Genomic DNA, 21,540 nt, shown 5'->3' with positions numbered 1-21,540 from the left:
GACAGTGCCACAGAGGCACTTGACATCGCAAACTTTACTCATGGAGCTGAGCTGCCCTAAGACTATTTCTGGACCCTGCTGATTAACAGAGGATTCTCGATGAACTGTTTCTGTTGGCCAGGGGAGAAGGAATTGTTCTCATGTAGTTTTCATTTGTCTTTGTAATTTGTGGAGCTAGTGTTTATTTGTCCATTTGACAGTTGAAAATGCTAAGGTTCAGAGACCTTATTTTTCCCAAGGTTACCTAACTGGGAAGTGGTGAACATAGGCCTGAAGGAGTACAAAACAATGCACTTTTATTCCAGTGTGCCAAGCTGTCTAGAGTAGAAAGAAGAACACTGGATTTGGTCCTAGACTCGGTTTCTCTAGGAAGGTTTCTCTAAACAAAGCTAGTAACTCTTGTCTAAAATTGGGCTAATAATATATGTGCTGTTTGCTTTTTAAAAAACAATACTCCATTCCACAACTTTTTCTAAAGTCTGTGTGTATGTGTATTTCTTTAAAGTGTGAATTTTGTTTCTCTTTTTTACCCATTCTTTCTTAACTTGGTTTATTTCACCCACTTACGTGTCCTCTGAATCTTACTATAGTGCCACCTCTTTTTTTCCCCTTTTTTGAGAGAGGGAGGGAGGGAGGGAAGGAGGGAGAGCAGAAACAGGGGAGAAGGGCAGAGGGGAAGTGAGAGAATCTTTTTTTTTTTTAATTTTTTTAAGTGTTTAATTTTGAGAGAGAGAGGGAGCATGAGCAGGGGAGGGGGAGAGAGAGAGACGGAAAGACAGACACAGAATCTGAAGGAGGATCCAGGCTCTGAGCTATCAGCACAGAGCCCAGTACAGGGCTTGAACTCACGAACCGCAAGAACATGACCTGAGCTGAAGTGGGATGCTTAACCGACTGAGCCAGCCAGGTGCCCTGAGAGGGAGAGAATCTTAAGCAGGCTCCATGCTCATTGCGGACCCTAACGTGGGGCTCTGTCCCCACAACCCAGGAATCATGACCTGAGCCGAAATCAAAAGTTGGTCACTCAACTGACTGAGCCATCCTGGCACCCCAGTGTACTATCACCTCTTAATCTACCATATCCTTTTTTAATAGCTATAGACTACTCCATTATTTAACTGTTATCTCACTCATGGAAATTTTGATTGTTTCTATTTTTTCAATATCAGAAACATTGCTACAGTGAATATCAGGTTTCTATGTAGACACACATGTTAAATTGCTAGGTCCATCGCTACTAAATTTTAATAGCAACTATTGAATTGTTCTTCAAAATGGTTGCATCCAAATATACTTCATCCCGATCGTCATGAACTTCTAGTGTCCCCTTTACTTAATATTATCAAATTTGATTGTTTACAATTCGAGTGTGAAAAATGATTTGTCATGATTGTTACAAATTACATTTCTGAAAAAAAAGTTCCATTTCTGTGATTCCTGGTGACGTAGAGAATTTTTTTGTTTATAGTTTCCTGGGAATTGCCTTCTAATATCTTCACCAATTTTTGTTTTTTATTGACTTCTAGGACATGGCAAAATTTAAATCCTGTTCCTACTTTATAGATCATAAATGTTTTCTCTCATCTCAGGCCTTTAAAATATATTTACAAACCTATAAACTTAAACACATATATCATTTTCTTCGTAACACATATGTGACCATACTGTCCCTATTGTTCTTGCCTTTTAGACCGATATTATATTAAGAGATTATTATATCGATAAATCATAGATCTCTGATTCTTATCTTATATTTAGGTGCTATTCCAAACTATGGATATAATGTAATTTATGTTTAATATTGTTTATTTCATTTTCAGTGCTTTTTAAAAATCAGATTTGATAGGGGTTTATTTTATTGGTCTTTTCAAATAATACTTTTTAAAATTAAATTTATTTACTGTTTTATTGTTTTACTTCTGCTTTTATCTTTAGTAATTATTCCCTTCTATTTTCTTCAAATTTATCTTAATTTACTTTTTGGCTTATTGTATTGAATACATAGTTTATTTACTTTAAATTCTTATTTTAAATTCTTACTTTAAATGCATTTAAGGTTATTAATTTTCCCCTGTCAGTAATGGCTTTGACCAAATTACACAGATTGTTAATTGTAAATCCTAAGTGTCATTTATTTTCAAAAAGCTTGTAATCTCAGTTTTAATTTCTTTTTTAACCCAAGAATTTCCCAGTTGTGTAATAGTATATCTTAAATTTCCCAAAGTGGTCTTTTTTATGTTGGGTTTTTTGCTAATAACTTTTAGCATTTTTCCATATGAGGGAAGGAATAAAACTTGAATGATTTTTTAAAATGACATATGTCCAACTTTCAAAAATACAGTACATAGATAATATAATGCATAGCTATAGATGCACTGACAGCTTAAAAAATAAACTGTTAGCATATATACCTCTGTCATAATTCTCTCTTCCCCAAAGAGATAACCACTGTTCTAAACTTGATTTTTATCATTCTTGTGCAAGTTTTCATAATATTATTATAAGTGAATGTACCCTTGAATAATATATACTGATTTTATAGTATCTTTGTCCAGTTTGTATTTTTACTTAATATTGTCTTTAAAAACCTTATCTGTATTGATACAGGTACTCCTGGTAAATTTATTTTTCCTATTCTCTAATACTCTATGAATATTTCATTGAGCCTATATAACTTCCACATTTTTATCTTATTGATATTTTTATGAAGAATAATATATGGTCAATTTATATATTTTGTTTATTAAAAACAAATAAACATCTTATTTGTTTTGTTACACAAATTTTTTTCTTACATGGTTTCGTCATTTGACCTATCCATTTCTAGTAGAGATTTGTTGACATCTCAGCCATGATTGTGAATTGGTCAAATTGCATTTTTGTAACCGGTTTTCCATTATAGAATTTTAAACTATTTTGCCTTATGTGTGTAATAGCTTCTTGGTGAATTTTTCTTTGCCCCATTTAATGCTTTTGGCCCTTAATTTTGTGCATTTTCAAGAATTCTTGGCAATGTTTAATTCTGGCTCTTGTAAGGAACATTTATATGACTTCTTAAAAATACAATGTGAGAGTTGCTCTTTTTTTTTTTTTTTTTTTTTTTACTGTTTATTTATATTTGAGAGAGACAGAGACAGAGTATGAGCAGGGGTGGGACAGAGAGAGAGGGAGACACAGAATCTGAAGCAGGCTCCAGGCTCTGAGCTGTCAACACAGAACCCGACATGGGCCTCGAACTCATGAACCATGAGATGGTGACCTGAGCTGAAGCTGGATGCTTAACTGACTAAGCCACCCAGGTGCCCCAAGAGTTGCTCTTTTTTAATGAGAATTTAACTCACCTATATTCATTGACATATTTGCATCTGTTTTTGCTGTATAACATGAGCATGTATAATTTTTTTCTCTTATGCCCTGACATTATATTAGTCCTTTTTTTTTTTTTTGATTCTTTTCTCTCACTCTAGTGACTTGAAAATTATACATCCTAATTCTAGTCTTCAAGTGGTTACACATGCTTTTTGTTTTGTTTATTCATTTTAGAGAGAGAGAGAGAGAGAGGTAACAGGAAAGGGGCAGAGAGAGAGGGAGAGAAAGAAAATACCAAACAGGCTTCACACTTTCAGCACAGAGCCCGATGTGGGGCTCGAACTCACAAACTGTGAGATCATGACAGGAGCCGAAATCAAGAATCAGATGCTTAACTGACTAAGCCATCCAGGTGCCCCGGTTACAGATACATTTAACAGAAATTTTTAATTTATATATTTGAAATTTGAGGATAAATCCATATCAAAAAATTTCCCATTCCACAAAAGACAAATTATTGAACATATTTTACTGTATTGCCTTCCCAACAGCACAGTTTTGAAGTCAATTACATTGTTAATACCAGCTGATTATTGAGTTTTTAATATTATGTTTTAATTTTAAAGGAATCCTTATTTAACAATTATAATAAGTTTTATAACCACATTCATCCATTCATTTATTTAGCAAATATTGGAGAACCTGCTACAGGCCAGAGACTCTTGTAGGCTTTGGAGAAGCAGAAGCTTACCACTGTAAACAAATTCCTGCCTTTGTGGAATTTATATTAATTCAGAAGGGTACATGTAAAAATTTTGGATTTGTTAGTGTATTTATAATATGTAAAAACTAGATGAGATCATCAAGGGGGTAATCACAGATTTTCAAAAGAGATGAGGTCCAAGGACTTGCAGAGAAGCTCCAAGAAGGAACTGCCAGAGGAGTAAAAGGAAAGTCAGGAGAGTGGTATCTTGGAAACTGAGACAATTATTTCAAGGAAAAAAGAGATATCAACTGTGTCAGATGCTGTAAGATGAGAACTGAGAATTGGCCTTTGGATTTAGCAACAAAGAGGTCATTGACGCCCTTGGTAAACAGTTTTAGTGGAGTGGTAGAGGGGAGAACCTGCTGAAGTAGAGGAAGTCAGAGACAGGAAATGAATGCAGGAGAGAAGGTGGCGAAGAAGGGAAGGGTAGCTAAATGGAGAAGTGGGACAGGAAGCCTGCTAAGACGGAGGAATACCAACATGTGTATGCTGGAGGGAAGTACCCAGTAGTAGAAAAATAGTGAGTTAGGTAGGCAGGGCAGGGGAGGTATTGCTGGAGCAAAGGCCTGGAATAGACCAAAAGAGACGCGATGTGCGCAGTAAACCACGACGCATATGGCCTCGTTAGAGACATGCCTTACTTACATCATCCTTCTATCAATCGTCCTCAAAATACTGAGACAATATTTGTGAAAGTGCTTTGTAAACTTGTAAAGAACCTTAAAATGTACGCTACTATAACTACACGTAGAGACTTTAGAGTAAGTGGTCAGTTGCTTTTTTTTTTTTTAATTTTATAACTTTGTTTGATCTCGGCCCAGGAAATACTATTGGCTGGTCTTCAGCTGTGTGTACTTCCACATGGACACACGTACCTAGCATCAAAACATTTCACCTAGAGTACTTTGGGATTTTCCCACACTGGGAATTTGATACTTAACCTTTCGACCACCCAACAAGCAAAGAAAATATTACCCCTTTTATCTTCTTAGAAGCTTTTAAATGAGCCTCAAGCCATTTGAGAAAGCCAAGTGTAGTACTTCCATGAACATCTTTTTAGCCGGAATAAAAATAGATGTGAATAAAATTTCATGATTCTTATCCTAAAAAATATAAAATAAAAGTCTAAATTTAAAAGAGCTTTGCTGTTTGGTGTTTTATGAAAATGTTAGTACAGTTGCCAGTATCAGGTGCGACCTAATAACAAATACTCAGCCTTCTACATGAAATCAAATAAATGCTTAATCATTCTTTATTTTTAAAAATTAGTATTGATTTGATTTAACATCAAACAGTTTTTTTAAAGAAACTAATAAGGATGAGTAATCAACATAATTTTGGTTAATACAAATGGTTTTTATTTTTCCTTCCATTTTTCATTCTCATGGCTGTTTCTCACTGCTAAAAGGTAATACATTATACAGTGTTTAGATAATTGATATAATTGTTTCAAGTTACCTCTTTAGGGTATTATCAGCTTGTAGGCATCAGTTTCTCTAATTGTCAAGTAGTGAATCCTTTATCTGGCATTTAATCTTGCCTCCCTGGGAAAATCAGACGTTACCACAGGGTAAATTTTCAAATTGCTGACCTGAAGTAACATGAGACTGTGCCTTGGCAGTGAACCTTCCCTTTCTGTTATTCATTGGAAGGATAATGATGTACTCTGTTGCCTGCAGGCCCTTGTTTCACTACCTTAAGAAGTAACATCTAAGTACTAGTTGCAGAGGTCTGAGTTTGGAAATTCCAAAGAAGATAATTGCGTTGACACAATATTTTTATTTCTTTTGGAAAGATGAGGTAATTAAAAAATGTAACTTTTATCATTTCTACCACTTCTTAGACCACTCATCTTGCCCATGTCAACATGACTCAGACATTCCACAAAGTTACCTAAAAGTGATCATTATTTGTTTTTATGAATACATTATGTATTTCATTTTATAGGTGTGTCCATGTAGACTCTCCCATTTTTATAAGTAGGAAAACTGAGATTAAAATGTAGCTCACAATTTTTCAGTAAGACCAAAAAGACAAAGCTTTCTAGAGTTAGAAAAATAATTCCCTGAATGTTGTTAGCAAACTTGAAAAGAATATTTAGCAATTCCCATAAAATAATTTCCTAGGAGGTATAAAAGATAATTTCCTAGGAGGAATAAAATGAAAAGGCAAATTTAAATTCTTTTACCTTCAGGTGTCTCTGATTTCATTTTTCTGCTCTGTGGCTTTGCGCTTACAAATAAGGTAGCTTGTGTGGCCAACCCTGAGGTCCGTGCTTGGGTAGTTTTCAGTAGCAGTTTTACAAGATCTTTTTGACACGAAAAATTCAATTATCTTCACAAAATTTGCCATATCTAAAACTTGTGCAGTGATGCCTTCCCTTAAACTTAAAATGTCTATATTTTCCTTGGCCCGCATGAAGCCAAGAATTCATAATTGTATTAGGTTTAATACAGTTAATATTTGTCAAAGTCACATATGCTGTAGTTTCATTATTTTGAAGTTTGATGATACTTTATTTTCGGAGTGAATTTTACTATATTAATGAAAGAAAGTTGTTAGAATTTAAAACGTGTATGTGTGGGGGGGGGGGTTTCAGGCATTTTTTTTTCTGTTGCTTAGACTTTCGATTTAGAGTTTTTTATTTTGATATTTTGATATTTTTAGTATATTTTGTTTTTAGGTTTTTTATTTTGATATTTTGAGTATAGCTATCTGTTACCAAATTTAGTTTAGGAATAACTCAGTTTTAGAATTGCAGAGCAAAAATTTGAAGACCATTATATTTTTCCCTGTAGATCATTCAGTTCAGATTTTGTAAAGTAAACTGTAGGACAGTAATTACTTTTTGGCCTCCCATAGATGATGCGGGGAGATCTGTGGAGGGGGAGCACAAAGCATCTGTTTACACTCAGCAGCTCCCACCATCGAGAACAGAGGATCAGACCCAGTGTTTTCTTAACTTCACTGCAGTGTTTTGTGAAAAGGTCAGAGATACATAAAAATTTTGCTAAATTTGGAAATACAGAGCTAGGGAGAGTGCACATGCAAACATTAAACTTCAAGCCAGTAGCGGCTGTGTCTAAGACTTTGGGAAGAGATACAGAATGCAGGAGATAAAATGTGTGGAACCGTCAACCTAAGTCAATCACAGCAGTTTAGTGTCCTGCAAAATTGATAAAGGTGATTTGGAAGTGTTCCCTCCCCTGAGGCTTCCAGTCCTACAGAAGTGGCTTGTTCTAGAAGTGAATCTCTCCAAGTCTTTGTTAAACGTACATATAATTCTAATATTTTTCTCCCTTGTCCTTTATATCCCATGAGTTGTTGATGTTGTTACCCCAAGTTGGTATGACAGACTGCAAGCTGTTGACCATAATCTCTTTTCTTCCCCCAAAATAGTTAGGGTTGTGGATGCCCAGTTGTTTTGTTTTGTTTTGTTTTGTTTCTTCTTCATTTTCCTTCATCTCTTAACACTTAAGTGTGGCCATGTGACTAAGTTCTCTTCAACTGCATGTGAGCAGAAGTGATTTATACCACTTCTAGGCTTGGCCAAGAAAAGTTTCTCACATGAACTTCTTGCATACCACCCCCCACCCCCTCCCGCACCTCAGGTGATAATGACATCATCTTTAGTCTCTGAATCAGAGTTCCCTGATCCCATCCCCAACCCTGGTCCTGAGCTCTTATGAGAGTAATGAACACACTTCTGTTGTGTTTGAGCCATTACATTTGAGGAATGTAGCCTATCCTATCTTACACAGAAGAGAAAGGATTGATTGGTGAAGGCTTTGATCACTGAGAAGGGAGGAAATGATTATTTTTTGATGAAAGTGAATTAATTTTGTCAGCTGGACTGGTCTCCTATATTCTTCTCATATGAAAGCTCACCTAACTAGACACCTATTAGGTTTACCCTGACCACAGACACTAAGACAAAGGAGCTTAATGGCTAATTGGCCACTTTTGACTTTATTAATGGAAGTGATCTCTGTGATTTAATTCTAGTCTTATGGATTCCTATCTTATACCCCAATGGCCTTATGCCAATTTTCTGGGGACTAAATTTCTTCTTTCTGAATCCAGGTTTCTCTTAACTTGGTCTACTCATCTCTTCTTTAAATAATGGCCTTAGGCCAATTTGCCTGCTGCTTGAATCTGCCTGTGTCACCTGTATTCCTGGCAGATACCACAGTCTGGGTCTTGTACTGGGTTCAGGATTATGCCAAATAAATCATATGCTCTATTTCCCTTACCTTTTCTGTTCTGGCTTCTCTTCCCTCCACTGCCGTACCCTCCTTTTAGTCCTTCATGTAGCAAAAAGGGTAACCTACCAAATTTGAGCATCTTCTAAATCATATTTCTATTTGTGTTTTTCTCCAACAATTACCACATACTTCTATGTTATAACTACCAGTATTCATTCAAATTGGAAAAGCTATATTCTCATCTCTCTGGCCTTCCCTAATCCATATACTGTTAAAAATTTCACCAGATGTACTGTCCATTTGTTTTTATTCCTATAATCAAAAGTTAGAATAATTTGTGAGTTTCATTAACCCTTTTTGGAAAGATATTATAGAAGCAAAAATTATTCTTTATTGTAGAAAAGAATTGGTAATATGTACTGAAAAACGCTAAGTGAAGTAATAGGCAGCTGGTAACATTGCAATTAGAGTTGACCCTTAAATAACACAGAGGTTAGGGGCACCACTGCCACCCCCAGCTGAAAGCCCCTATGTAACTTTTGACTCCTCCAAAAACTTAACTACTAATAACCTACTGTTGATTGGAAGACCTTGCCAATAACATAAGCAGGGGATTAACGCACATTTTGTGTATTATATGTATTACATACTGTATTCTTGCAATAAAGTGAGCTAGAGAAAATGTTAAAATCATAAAGAAGAGAATGTACACTTAAAGAGCTGTACTGTATTTATTTTTAAAAATTGTGTAAGTGGATGTGTGCGGTTCAAACCTGTATTGTTCGAGTCAAGTGTACTTTAAAATTTTAAGTATGTGGAACCATTTTAAAATCCAAATATGCAGTTTTTTATATGTTGTAGTCACTTGGGAGGGGTGCCTGAAAATTGAGTGTTCTACATTTTAAGACTCAAGCCACAAATTATTTTTGCCTGCATCCCTACTTAAGAAGATATTCATTTAACCAGAATTTTTACTCTATTAAAATAAGAAAATGAAAAATCTCATATGTCTTCTTATTACAACAGCTAAACTTAAGCATTTACCAGCATTAGTTTTTTTTTTTAATTTTTTTTTTTAACATTTATTTATTTTTGAGACAGAGAGACACAGAACATGAACAGGGGAGGGGCAGAGAGAGAGGGAGACACAGAATCTGAAACAGGCTCCAGGCTCTGAGCTGTCAGCACAGAGCCCGACGCGGGGCTTGAACTCACGGACCGTGAGATCATGACCTGAGCCGAAGTCGGACGCTTAACCGACCAAGCCACCCAGGCGCCCCTACCAGCATTAGTTTTAAAGATATGTTTGAACAACTTTTAAAAAACAGACACCCGTAGGGGCACCTGGGTGGCTCATTCGGTTTAGCATCCGGCTTGGCTCAGGTCATGATCTCCTGGGTCCTGAGTTTGAGCCACACGTCCAGCTGTATGCTAATAGCTTGGAGCCTGCACCCTTTTTCGGATTCCATGTCTCCCTCTCTCTCTGCCCCTCCCCTGCTTGTGCTCTGTCTCTCTCTCTCTCTCTCAAAAATAAATAAAAACATAGAAAACAAACAAACCAGATACCCATAAATTATGCCATACCTTTCTCACTAAAACTTTAGAGTATCTTTTTTTTTTTTAATGTTTATTTTTTAGGCAGAGAGAGACAGCATGAGCAGGGGAGGGGCAGAGAGAGAGACACAGAATCCGAAGCAAGCTCCAGGCTCTGAGCTGTCAGCACAGAGACCAACGTGGGGCTCAAACCCACAAACCGCGAGATCATGACCTGAGCCGAGGTGGAACGTTCATCTGATTGAGCCACCAAGGCGCCCCTAGAGTATCTTTTATCATCTCTGTCTGGATTCCTAGTTTGGAATCAGAAGCTTCTCTTTTGATTGTGTCCTTGTTTACCACCTAAGGCAGACTCAGTCAGTATTCCTTTGCTAAGGAATCACGTTTTCATCCACAAGCATATATTTGTTTACTTCCACAATCATCATTTACCAAGCCTCTTAGATGTGCCAGGCGTTATGTTAAACACTGGTTAAGTCCTTATAAACATAAGAACTACTCTTCCTCTCAAGGAATTCATGGTTAAATGGCAGAGACAGATATGTAAACAGATCGTTGCAACTCAGTAGGACTGGGGGAAAGGAGTGCAAGTACCAGACCAGGGATGTATAAAGAAAATAACTAGGATTTCTTGAAAGTATAGTATTGACTCTCAGGGAACTCTCAACACTCTCACTGTTGTCAGAATTTCAGACATGTTATTACAAGGGATGTGATTAATTAGGACTGATTCGGTGCAGTATCTTAGGAGAGAGGGCATGGCAGCAGAAGTTTTCTGGCAGGTATCCTTTCTGAGAGTCTGAGCTGAAGAATCACGTAGACCATTTGATATGGAGCAAAGATTCATCTTCTTGGTAATAGCTGCAAAAGTATCAGGACTCACTTCCAGAGAAATTGAAAAGCTGAACAGGAAGCTGAAGCTAATTGAAAATACTATTGGAGCTGACTATAGCTCAGAGACTATTGTAGTTCCCAGGTACAGAGTGAAATTAGATTCATTCTTGTTTCTATGAACAGGTTAGGACCAGATGTTGGTTACTTATTAGCTTAGTTGGTTCCATGAGGTAGCGGCAGTAGACAGCCATGTTGCTAACTAGCAGATCTCTATAGCAGACACGAAAATAAATCGTCAAGGAGACCTGATAAAGTAGCATTTTAACACCAAGTACTGAAGTGGGGATAAGCATGCATTGTAATCCCAGGGGAACTACTGAAGTATTCAGGAAAAGGTCTCAGGCACAGGTTGGCAGGAACGCAAGTACTGAAAGTGGGAAATAAGGGATGCGTTCTGATAATAGGAAGGAAATTGGAAGCTCAGTTCTTGGTTCCAGAACAGAAGAGACACCACCATCCAAATCTTCAAGGTAAAAATAATATTAATTATATTTAATCTCCAAGAATTTTTTATTAGAACAAATTTTTGAAATCGATAATGAGCTATATACTTCACAGGTTGATGTGCTCCTTACTGCCTAACAAAAATTATGTTTTAGTCTCCTGGATTTAAGAGCTTCTTCATTGGGTCTGCTGATAACAGCAGCTATCTTTCACCTGATGTATTCCACCTTATAATAAGCCATTTAAAAGAAGCATCTCCAGGAAAGATGGAACATGGAAACTTTGTGTTAAACTTTATATTGTGTCTACTTTGAAGAAATTATTTTGTAGAAGCATACCAGTCTTCAGCTCTGTGTATGCTTCTGCTACCCTCCAGCTTCTTGGAGAGGCCATTTCCCTTATAGCCATTATAAACTTGAGGGTTTTCTCTATAATACTCCTTAGCAATGTAAAGGCTATCACTTCCTCAATTTCCCAAATGTGTGTTTTTTAGTTTGACCATCAACCTATGGAAATGAAGAATTTTTCTTAAATGACCATGACTTCTATAACTCCTGTCAGTGTTTTCCCTGCAGTTCACAGATGGTCTAGTTATACTTTACCACTTTTGAAAGCTTATTTTTTAAGTACATAATATTGGATTGATAATAAAGATTTTCATTTTGGTAATGTTTTCACACCTAATGATATATAATTCAGGTTTTTTGGTTTTCAGGTTAGTTTTTCCAATCGCCTTAGGTACATTATACTTATGAATGAGTTTTTCTCTACTGGGAATTTGTGATGCAAAAGTATTATTTACTGAAACAGTACATGGTAATGAAAAATGTTTAGGTTAATTTTAAGCTTTAGGAATTAACTTGAAAAAGATATATTGGATTGAGATGAGCAAAAAAAGGTATTAAAGTAGATCAGCCAGTGAATACACACGTACTTAGCCTGTCCCTTGTAATATCAGGATTATCCATAGATTCACACCAATTGCTACAGGGAAATGGCTGTATTTGTTTTTTAAAATGCTCAGAACATTAACATGATACAAGATCATCGTCATTTGTTGTAAGCTAATAAGGCTTCCAAGAGGATTAGTAAACTGGTTTGAATCTCATTTTTCCTTTATTTATTGGTTCTTATTTTTGAATCTTTATAATAGTGATGTTAGAACTTAAAAAGGTTTAGATTTTCTAAACTTTAGAAAATTCAAAAGCAAAGCTGTATCTTTTAAAGGTCTGAGAGTTCTATCTCATATTTTGGGAATCTACTAATATGAATCTGTCCCTTTCCTCTGAGAGTCTAGTAATTCATGGACCGCTGCTCCTTATCAACCTCCTAAACACTGTAAAATTTAGTGTGGTTAGAACTGTACCACATTAAAAAAAAGAAAAAATTTACTAAATTCTTCGTCTGTGCCATTAGGTCATTCATTAAGAAAATAGTCTGTTCATAAACTCTGGAGAAAGAAGCACATGGACAGTTGGAAGGTTTGAAAGTGATTAGGCATATATGTATGTAAAACATGATCAAACTAAGATTATTCATATTTGACTCTAAAACAGTTTTAGATTAAGTGATCTTCCAGCTGATTATTTTATAATGAACTCATTTGCATATAGTAGGCGCACAAGAAGTATCTATTGAATGAATGAATTTACATTAGCTCATTAGTTGATTTTAAATACTCATCTTGGAAACAAAATTGTTAAAAGATTATATAAATAATAGAGTTTGTCCAATAACTTTTGAGTTTTTGTTTGAGGATTTCTGTTTATGCTTGTACTTGTCTAGCACATTTAAAATTTTTGTTTGGGGACTCATATTTATGCTTCTGTTTTGGTTTAAGAAAAAAGGTAAAGAAGCAAGAAGACCAGATGATCTCTGGTCATGACGACCATTCTAATCCAAATACATTTATTTCCAGGGAGCATAGGAAAACAGGTAAACACCCATTGCTGATTTCAGGTAGACGATAATGATCAACATCAACAGCAGACATTGCATTTAGTGGCAATTCATTAGAAGCATTCTCTTCAAAACATGGCACAAGATAAGAATGCTTACTATTACTGATAACTGTTCCACATCTTATTTAGAGATGTGGACCTCTCATAATTAAGGCAATGAAAACGACTATAAATATTAAAAAGGAAAAACTACCAACTGTCATTATTATGAAAGAATTTATGATTCTTTACTTAGAAAATCCAAGGAAAAAATTATTAAAATGAAGGAATTTTAAAAGGTAATTGGATACAGGGAAAATATACCAAAGTCAGTAGCTTTCCCATTCATTAGAAATAGCCAGTTGAAAATGTAACAGGAATAAAATGTTCCATTCACAATTCACAATTACATAGAAACTATAAAATGTACCAAAAATCCACCAAAGATATTTAAAACTTATATGAAGAAAACTGTGAAACTTTACTGAGAGACATAGTTGAAGACCTGAATAAATAGATCTCCATCTTCCCAGATGGGAAAAATCAAGTCTCCTAAGTTATACCAAAATTGAATGTCATCCCCAACAAAATGCTGGAGGTATTATTTAAATAGAACTTGACACATTGATTTCAAAGTTCAGTTAGAGGAGAAAATTGAGTATCAATCACCATGAATATTTTTAAAATATTGATAATAAGATGAAATCTCACTTTACCTAATATCAAAGCATAACTACATGCTATAGTAATTACTGAGTACGAAGAGACAAGTAAGTCAGTGGAAATGAATAGAGAATATAAAGCCAAGGAAAGGGGGTGCCTGGGTGGCCCAGTTGGTTAAGCGTCCAACTCTTGATCTCAGCTCAGGTCATGATCTCACAGTTTGTGGGTTCAAGTCCCGCCTTGGGCTCTGGGCTAATAACATGAAACCTGCTTGGGTTTCAGTCTCCCTCTCTCTCTGCCCCTCCTCCACTTTCTCTCTCTCTTTCAAAATAAATAAATAATAATATGCTTTTTAAAAAGCCAATGAAAGCACTGATTTCCTGTTTTGTTCTTCATCTCATCGCATTCTTCAGCCAGATGAACCCATTCCTTACAGTTGATGGTAACCAAACTGTTCTAGGATCATTCTAGTATACTGGGTTAACATGGGAAAATTAGTTTTTACTTTTTACCAGTTTATGTTACATTTGAGTAGTTCCAGTATATATTACTACACTATATCATTTATCACACTAAATTGAGAAGAGGCAATGGAGGAAGTAACAAGTCTACAGTAGTAGGAGGTCCATTTTAAGCACCCAGGCTCCAGTTATCTCTTTTTTTATTATTTTATTATTATTTTTTAATGTTTATTTATTTTTGAGAGAGAGAGAGAGAGAGAGAGGCAGACTGCAAGCAGAGGGAGGGGCAGAGAGAGAGGAAGACACAGAATCAGAAGCAGGCTCCAGGCACTGAGTTGTCAGCACAGAGCCCGATGCAGGGTTCAAACCCACAAACCATGAGATCATGACCTGAGCCGAAGTCGGTTGCTTAACCAACTGAGCCACCCAGGCGCCCCTCCATTTATCTCTTATACATAAATCATGTTCTTCCCTTTTAAGGTATATTTTTTTTTGTCTGGGGCACAAACCATTCCAAACGACTTCCCAGTTCTTCTTTTAAGGTGGTGGTAAATAAACGTGAAGTCACCACCTTATGCCATTATCAAAACGATGGGTACTATTATTGCTAAGGCAACAGTGGGTAGAATTCATACAGTGGAGTTTTTTTGTTGTTGTTTCAAAAATTTATTTAAATTCTGGTTAGTTAACATATAGTGTGATATTAGTTTCAGGAATAGAATTTAGCGACTCATAACTTAACACCCAGTGCTCATCACAACAAGTGTCCTCCTTAATGCCCATCACCCCTTAAACCCATCCTCCCGCCCATCTCCCCTACAGTAACCCTCAGTTTATTCTCTATAGTTTAGAGTGTTAGAGGGCACTTGGGTGGCTCAGTGGGTTGAGCGCCCAACTCTTGATTTCAGCTCAAGTCGTGATCCCAGGGTTGTGGGATCGAGCCCTGTGTTGGGCTCTGCCCTAGGCATGGAGCCTGCTTAAAACTCTCCCTCTCCCTTTCTCTCTGCCCCTTCCCCTCCCATGTGCTCATTCTCACTCTCTTGCTCACTCTCTCAAAACAAAAAAAGAAAAAAAGATAAAGTCTAAGTCTGTCTTATGGTTTGCCTCTCTTTTTTCCCCCGTTCATCTGTTTTATTTCCATATATGAGTGAAATCATGACATTTGTTTTTCTTTGGCTGACTTATTTTGCTTAGCATAATACACTCCAGCTCCATCCATGTCATTGCAAATGGCAAGATTTTATTCTTTTTGATGGCTGAGTAAGATTCCAGTGTGTGTGTGTGTGTGTGTGTGTGTGTGTGTGTGTGTGTACACACCACAACTTCTTTATCCATTCATTAGTCAATGGACATTTGAACTCTTTCATAATTTGGCTATTGTTGATAATGCTGTTGTAAATATCAGGGGACATGTATCCTTTTGAACCAGTATTTTTGTATCCTTCAGGCAAAAACCTAGTAGTGCAATTGCTGGATCATAAGGTAGTATCGTGGTTTTTTTTTTTAATTTTTTGAGGAACTGCCATACTGTTTTCCAGAGTGGAAGCAACCAGTTTGCATTCTCACCAACATTGTAAGAGGGTTCCCCTTTCTCTGCATCCTCACCAACATCTATTGTTTCCTGTGTTGTTAATTTAGTCATTTTGACAGGTGTGAGGTGGTATCTCATTGTGGTTTTGATTTGTATTTCTCTGATGATGAGTGATGTTGAGTATCTTTTCATGTATCTGTAAGTCATCTGGATGTCTTCTTTAGAAAAATGTCTATTCTTGTCTTCTGTCCATTTCTTAACTGGATTATTTGTTTATTGAGTTTGCTAAGTTCCTTATAGAACTTGGATACTAACCCTTTAACAGATATGTCATTTGCAAATATCTTCTTCCATTCCAAAGGTTGCCTTTTAGTTTTGTTTCCTTTGCTGTTCAGAAGCTTTTTATCCTGATAAAATCCGAGTAGTTCATTTCTGCTTTTGTTTCCCTTGACTCTGGATCTAGTAAGAAATTGCTACAGCTGATGTCACATTTAGGTCTTCCATCCATTTTGAATTGATTTTTGTGTATGGTGTAAGAAGGTGGTTCAATTTAATTCTTTTTTGCATGTTGCGGTCCAATTTTCCCAACACCATTTGTTAAAGACACTGTCTTTCCCATTGGATATTCTTTCCTGCTTTGTTGTAGATTAGATGACCATATAGTTTTGGGTCCATTTCTGGGTTTTCTGTTCTATTTCATTGATCTATGTGTCTGTTTTTGTGCCAGTACCATACTGTTTTGATTACTACAGCTTTGTAATATAACTTGAAGTCTGGAATTGTGATACCTCCAGCTTTGCTTTTCTTTTTCAAGATTGCTTTGACTATTCAGAGTCTTTTGTGGTTCTGTACAAATTTTAGGATTGTTTGTTCTACCTCTGTGAGAAATGCTGCTGGTATTTTGATAGGAATTTCATTAAGTATGTAAATTGCTTTGGAAAGCATAGACATTTTAATAATACTTGTTCTTCCAATTATGAGCATGGAATGTTTTTCCTTTTGTTTGTGTCATCTTCAGTTTGTTTCATACAGTGGAGTTTGAATGAAAACCTTAAACTCTTCTTGGTCAGATTTCTTTTGATACCATTACTCAGGTGGTTAAAGGATTCAAACTGTGTTTTCTCTTTCTATCAGTAAAGGATGGATTAGAGGCAAAAATCACAGGTAGGGCATTACTGTAAAATTTTAGAGAAGTAGTGAGTGCTTAAACAAAAATGGTGGCGGGGTGGATGTGAGAAATTAGAGGGAGAACAATAGGTTTTGTTGATTGATTGTTAGTAGAAGTTGAGGAGAGGGAGAAGTTATTAGCATTAGGGCATGGAAGGTGGATCCCATTCCTAGCTGCAGTGGTCCAGCAGGTTTGGTGTCCTGGGACCAGTCACAGCCGCTTAGGGAAGAAAGTTTGATGAGAAAACACAGGTACATCATGAGCAGTAATGGCAACAGCAGGTAAGGGCAGAAGTCACAGATCAAGTCCATATTAGGTCATAACGAATAAAGATGCTAGAGGCAAAAATTGTGGTTCAGAGTGTTAGACTGAGGCATGACTTCAGATTGTGGTGCGGAAACCATGAGAGCGCCACACAGAGGGGACCTTCAGGAAGTTCATTGGAAATGGGTCTTGGTTGATTATGGCCAATTAGGTCCAAGGAAATAGACTATCAAGAAGAAAGCAGGAGAGTAAACTGTGGTCACAGACAAGATTGATTTCCCTGTGCTAAGAGGAAGAAGAACCCCCTGGGATATATGTGTAGAAAAGGACCTAAGATGTTAAACTGATCGCTGAGGAGTATTGAAGGAGATTATTGCCCATTATTGACATTAAGTTGTTCAGTGTCCCACTTCTCACCCATGGCAGTGCCGAAACAATTTCACAATACCTCTGGATCACCTGAGTGTTATTAATACATTGCTGAGCCAACTCTGGTACTGAGTTGCTTTATTCTTCTAAAGCATCATTTTTATGTCATTGCTCTATGTAAGAAGATTCTATGTAAGAATCTTCTAAAGCCATGTTGTCTATCATTTTAAATTACAGTGCTTTAGTCTGGCATTCAGAAATCATTTTTCCATGAATGCAAATCCTCTGCTCCAGGGAGGTTATTACCATTTTCAAATATATTGTGTAGACCTAGAGTGTTCATATCTCTTCCTGACATTAAAATTCATATTTTTTTCTTCCTGAAACCCTCCTATTAACCTCAACCTTTACAATGCTTTATTTCTGTTTACTCTAACTGGATTCACTCCTTTCTTCCATGTTTGTACCTTTTGTCTCTCCAACTAGTATTTTTCCCCTCTGTATAGATTATATATTTCTTAAAGGCAGAGACTATATAGTCTTATCTTTTATACATACCATCAAAAAGTAGGGCGTGAACCTTTCTTTTAGTTTTTATTTGACTACTTGTACAATGTTTTTAAAAATATTAGTGTTCAGAATAGTGGGAAAAGATTAGTCATTTGCCTGGCTTTTCATTTAATAAAGCATGACTTAGAAATATAAAATGTAGTCTCCTTGTTGAAAGTTTTTATGAATTGTTTTGATGTGACTTCTCAAGATATTAGATACTTAAATAACTTTAACAGTCTATACACAATCGGCATTATGACTTAGTAGACGTAGAAGAGACAATAAAGAGAATAAGCTTGCCCTCTTAAATAAGAATTTCTTATGAAATGTGTAAAAATGTTATTTTTGTATTTTTGATAATCATGTAAATTGCTGTTAACTCCATAGAGGCAGAGTGAAAATATGTATGAAAAGGTTTTGTTTGACTAACCAAATCCACTCATAAGAATTTATCTCAACTCTTTGTAGATATATTTAAATATATATATTTTAGGCTGGTCATTATGACATTGTTTTATAATAGTAAAATACTGTGAATCACTTAAATATTCAACCATGTGCAATTCATTAATTGTGCTATGCTACATTCACTATGAAATATTATACAACTACTAAAAAATAGTCTACTAGAGTAGTGACATGGGAAAATAGTCTTGATATATTAGTAAGTTAAAAATAACAGATAACTGAACAGTATAGTGTAATCCCATTTTTTGCCAAAAAAGAAAAATCTATGTATCTGTAAATGTTTAAAATTCTGTCTTCTAAATCGTATACAATAACTATGCATCACTTTTATAATCAGGAAAAAAAAACCTATTAAAAATAGATTTGCTGTAATTCAGAGAGAAAATAAATAACAGTGATAAAGATAAAATTATTTATCTATGAGGACCAGTCTTGCAATTAAGGAAAACAAAAGAGACTTCCTTCCCCCCCACTCCTTCTAATTCTGTAAAATCTTAACCTTAGGTAGAATTCAGAATGATCATCGGTGGTAATTATACTGTTGTGATCTAGAGTTACCAACTTCAGATCTAATCTAAGCACTGCCACTAAGTAGTTTCCTTAGGGGTAGCCCTGAATAGCTTTCTGGGTTTCACTTTCTCATTTTATTTTATTCTTTAAAATATTTTTTAACGTTAATTCATTTTGAGAGAAAGAGAAAGTATGTGCATGAGAGCAGGGAAGGGGCCGAGAGAGGGAGAGAGAGAATCCCAAGCAGGCTCCATGCTGTCAGCCCAGAACACCACGTGGGGCTCAGTCTCACAAACTCTGAGATCATGACCTGAGGCCAAATCAAGAGCGGATGTTCAACCTATTGAGGCACCTAGGTGCCCCTAACTTTTTTTCTTTTTAGAAAATCAATAGACTCTAGCAAATAGACTTCTAATTAGATAAATAACGCTACATAGAGAACACATAGCAGGCGTTCAGCAAGAGTTAGTGTTCTTCTAAAGAAGCTACTAGCTCAGAGATCTAATGTTCTCTGAAAGTAAAACTTAATCACAGGTCCTTTAAAGTGCCAGTTCAGAATTTTCAGGGCCTTAATGATATTTATTGTTGGATCTTTCACACATTGATTCATTTTATTCGTATGGGTAACTTATTTATCAAATGATTTAGTTCTCCAGAAGACAGTATTTTCACACTTTTTCATTTACTCTGTTGATTCACTTTCAACATAATTAAAAGCATTTAGCTTCTAGAAGATGTTATTTCCCACAGTCCAAATTTATCTGCTTTCTTTAGGTTGCTATCAGCAGAACAGACATTGAAGACTTAGATCTCTATGCTACATCTCGGGAAAGAAGATTTCGTTTGTTTGCTTCTATAGAATGTGAAGGACAGTTATTCATGACTCCATATGACTTTATTTTGGCTGTTACAACAGATGAGCCCAAATGTAAGTATATTTTCTGAATTCTCTTAATCATTTTGTAAGATTTTTTTCTTATCTCTAGTTTGGAAAAGGGTAGAACAGTATAAGTTTTCAGAACAACTAACCCAAGTAATGTGGTATTTCAAAAGACGTGATGCTGTGCAATCTTACTAGACTAATATTTCTTATAAACTCCTACTGGCATCTCTTTCCTTTTCACAAACTTTTATTTTCTTTTTCTCAGTTCATCAAACTTAAAAACACCTTACTCTTCATATTTTTTTAAGTTTATTTATTTATTTGTTTTGAGAGAGAGAGAGAAAGAGAGAGTTCCAGCAGTACAGAGGCAGAGAGAGGGGGAGAAAGAGAATCCCAAGCAGGCTCTGCACTGTCAGCTTGGGTCCCAAACTCAGGAACAGTGAGATCATGACCTGAGCCAGAGAGTTGGACACTTCACTGACTGAGCCACCCAGGAGCCGCATATAATAGGTTTATATTCTCCCTATTCAGTTCTTATATCTAGCATGAACAGAGTAATTCAGAGGACTGGATTTGAAGCTAGACCTAGGCCAAGAATTCTACCTGTACCTCTTCTGTATTTGTCATGGCTCCTACACTGTAAATATAGACTGATTGTTACTCATCTTTCCATATGTTAAGAGCAATGGTTCTCAACCTCTTTGGCATTATGTACATTCTTGGAAATCTCATCAGTGTCTGATTAATAGAAGACAGCTGTATTCTCACCTCCTTTTTTTATTTGGTACATTGCAGTGTGTTGTTTTTCACGAAGTATATTAAGAAAATCTGCCTCACAGATAAGTAGGCAAAGGGAAGAGCATTTTAATAGCTTTTTCAGATATTTGTAAATATTCTTCTTGGTTATTCTGTCAACACTTGGCTAGTGGTAGTTTCTTAAAGTTTTGTTGCAATGTGGAGTTTGAAACTTTTGACATCTGTTATGTTAAAATCCAGTGGTTTATATTGTGCTTTGAATGGATCTTTTACCCTTATAATCTTGTAACATCAAATGGAAGATACTGGTTCACTAAGTTATGCAGATCTTCTAAATGTTGACATATTTATTATACAATTTTTTAAAAAATCACATTCATGGATATTATCATAAAAATCTTTACATATTGGAAAGCTCATGGTGGTATATACACGTTTTCCCAAATTCTGATTTTCACTTGAAAGCTCAAATGTTTTGACTGGCAACAAATATTGTTGGTGGTTATCCTGAAGTGATAGCTGACTGTTCATTTGTAAGAGAAAGCCTGCCAAATACCGAAGTCCAAATAACCATAATTTATCTGTCATTTGTTCTTTCAAGTAAAAATGTGTTCCATGAAAAAAGGTTCAGTTCGCAACTCACAGAGTCACAGTGCTTGTTCTCAAGACAACCACAGTACTTTGGAATACAACAGAAGTGCTTTATGCACACTTCCCATTTCATCTCACAGCATGTTATCACATGTATGTAAAGACACCTATCAAATGCCAGGTATTGCACTAGGCACTGGAGATAAAATGGT

The 21,540-nt window shown here is 35.9% G+C and overlaps 1 protein-coding gene across 3 annotated transcripts in view; it reads left to right on the top strand.

Moving 5' to 3' along the window:
• Positions 1-21,540, top strand: part of MICU3 (mitochondrial calcium uptake family member 3) — a 107,652-nt gene that overhangs the window by 29,353 nt on the left and 56,759 nt on the right. For all 3 annotated transcript variants that reach the window (XM_042934399.1, XM_042934398.1, XM_042934400.1), the window contains exon 2: positions 19,873-20,026. In XM_042934399.1, the coding sequence (XP_042790333.1) occupies positions 19,873-20,026 (154 nt within the window). The remainder of the gene's footprint in view (positions 1-19,872; positions 20,027-21,540) is intronic.

The sequence above is a fragment of the Panthera leo genome, chromosome B1 (genome assembly GCF_018350215.1).
Source record: "Panthera leo isolate Ple1 chromosome B1, P.leo_Ple1_pat1.1, whole genome shotgun sequence".
Classification (NCBI taxonomy): Eukaryota; Metazoa; Chordata; class Mammalia; order Carnivora; family Felidae; genus Panthera; species Panthera leo.
Note: the sequence above shows the minus strand (reverse complement) of the source record. Positions and strands in the feature narration are given on the sequence as shown.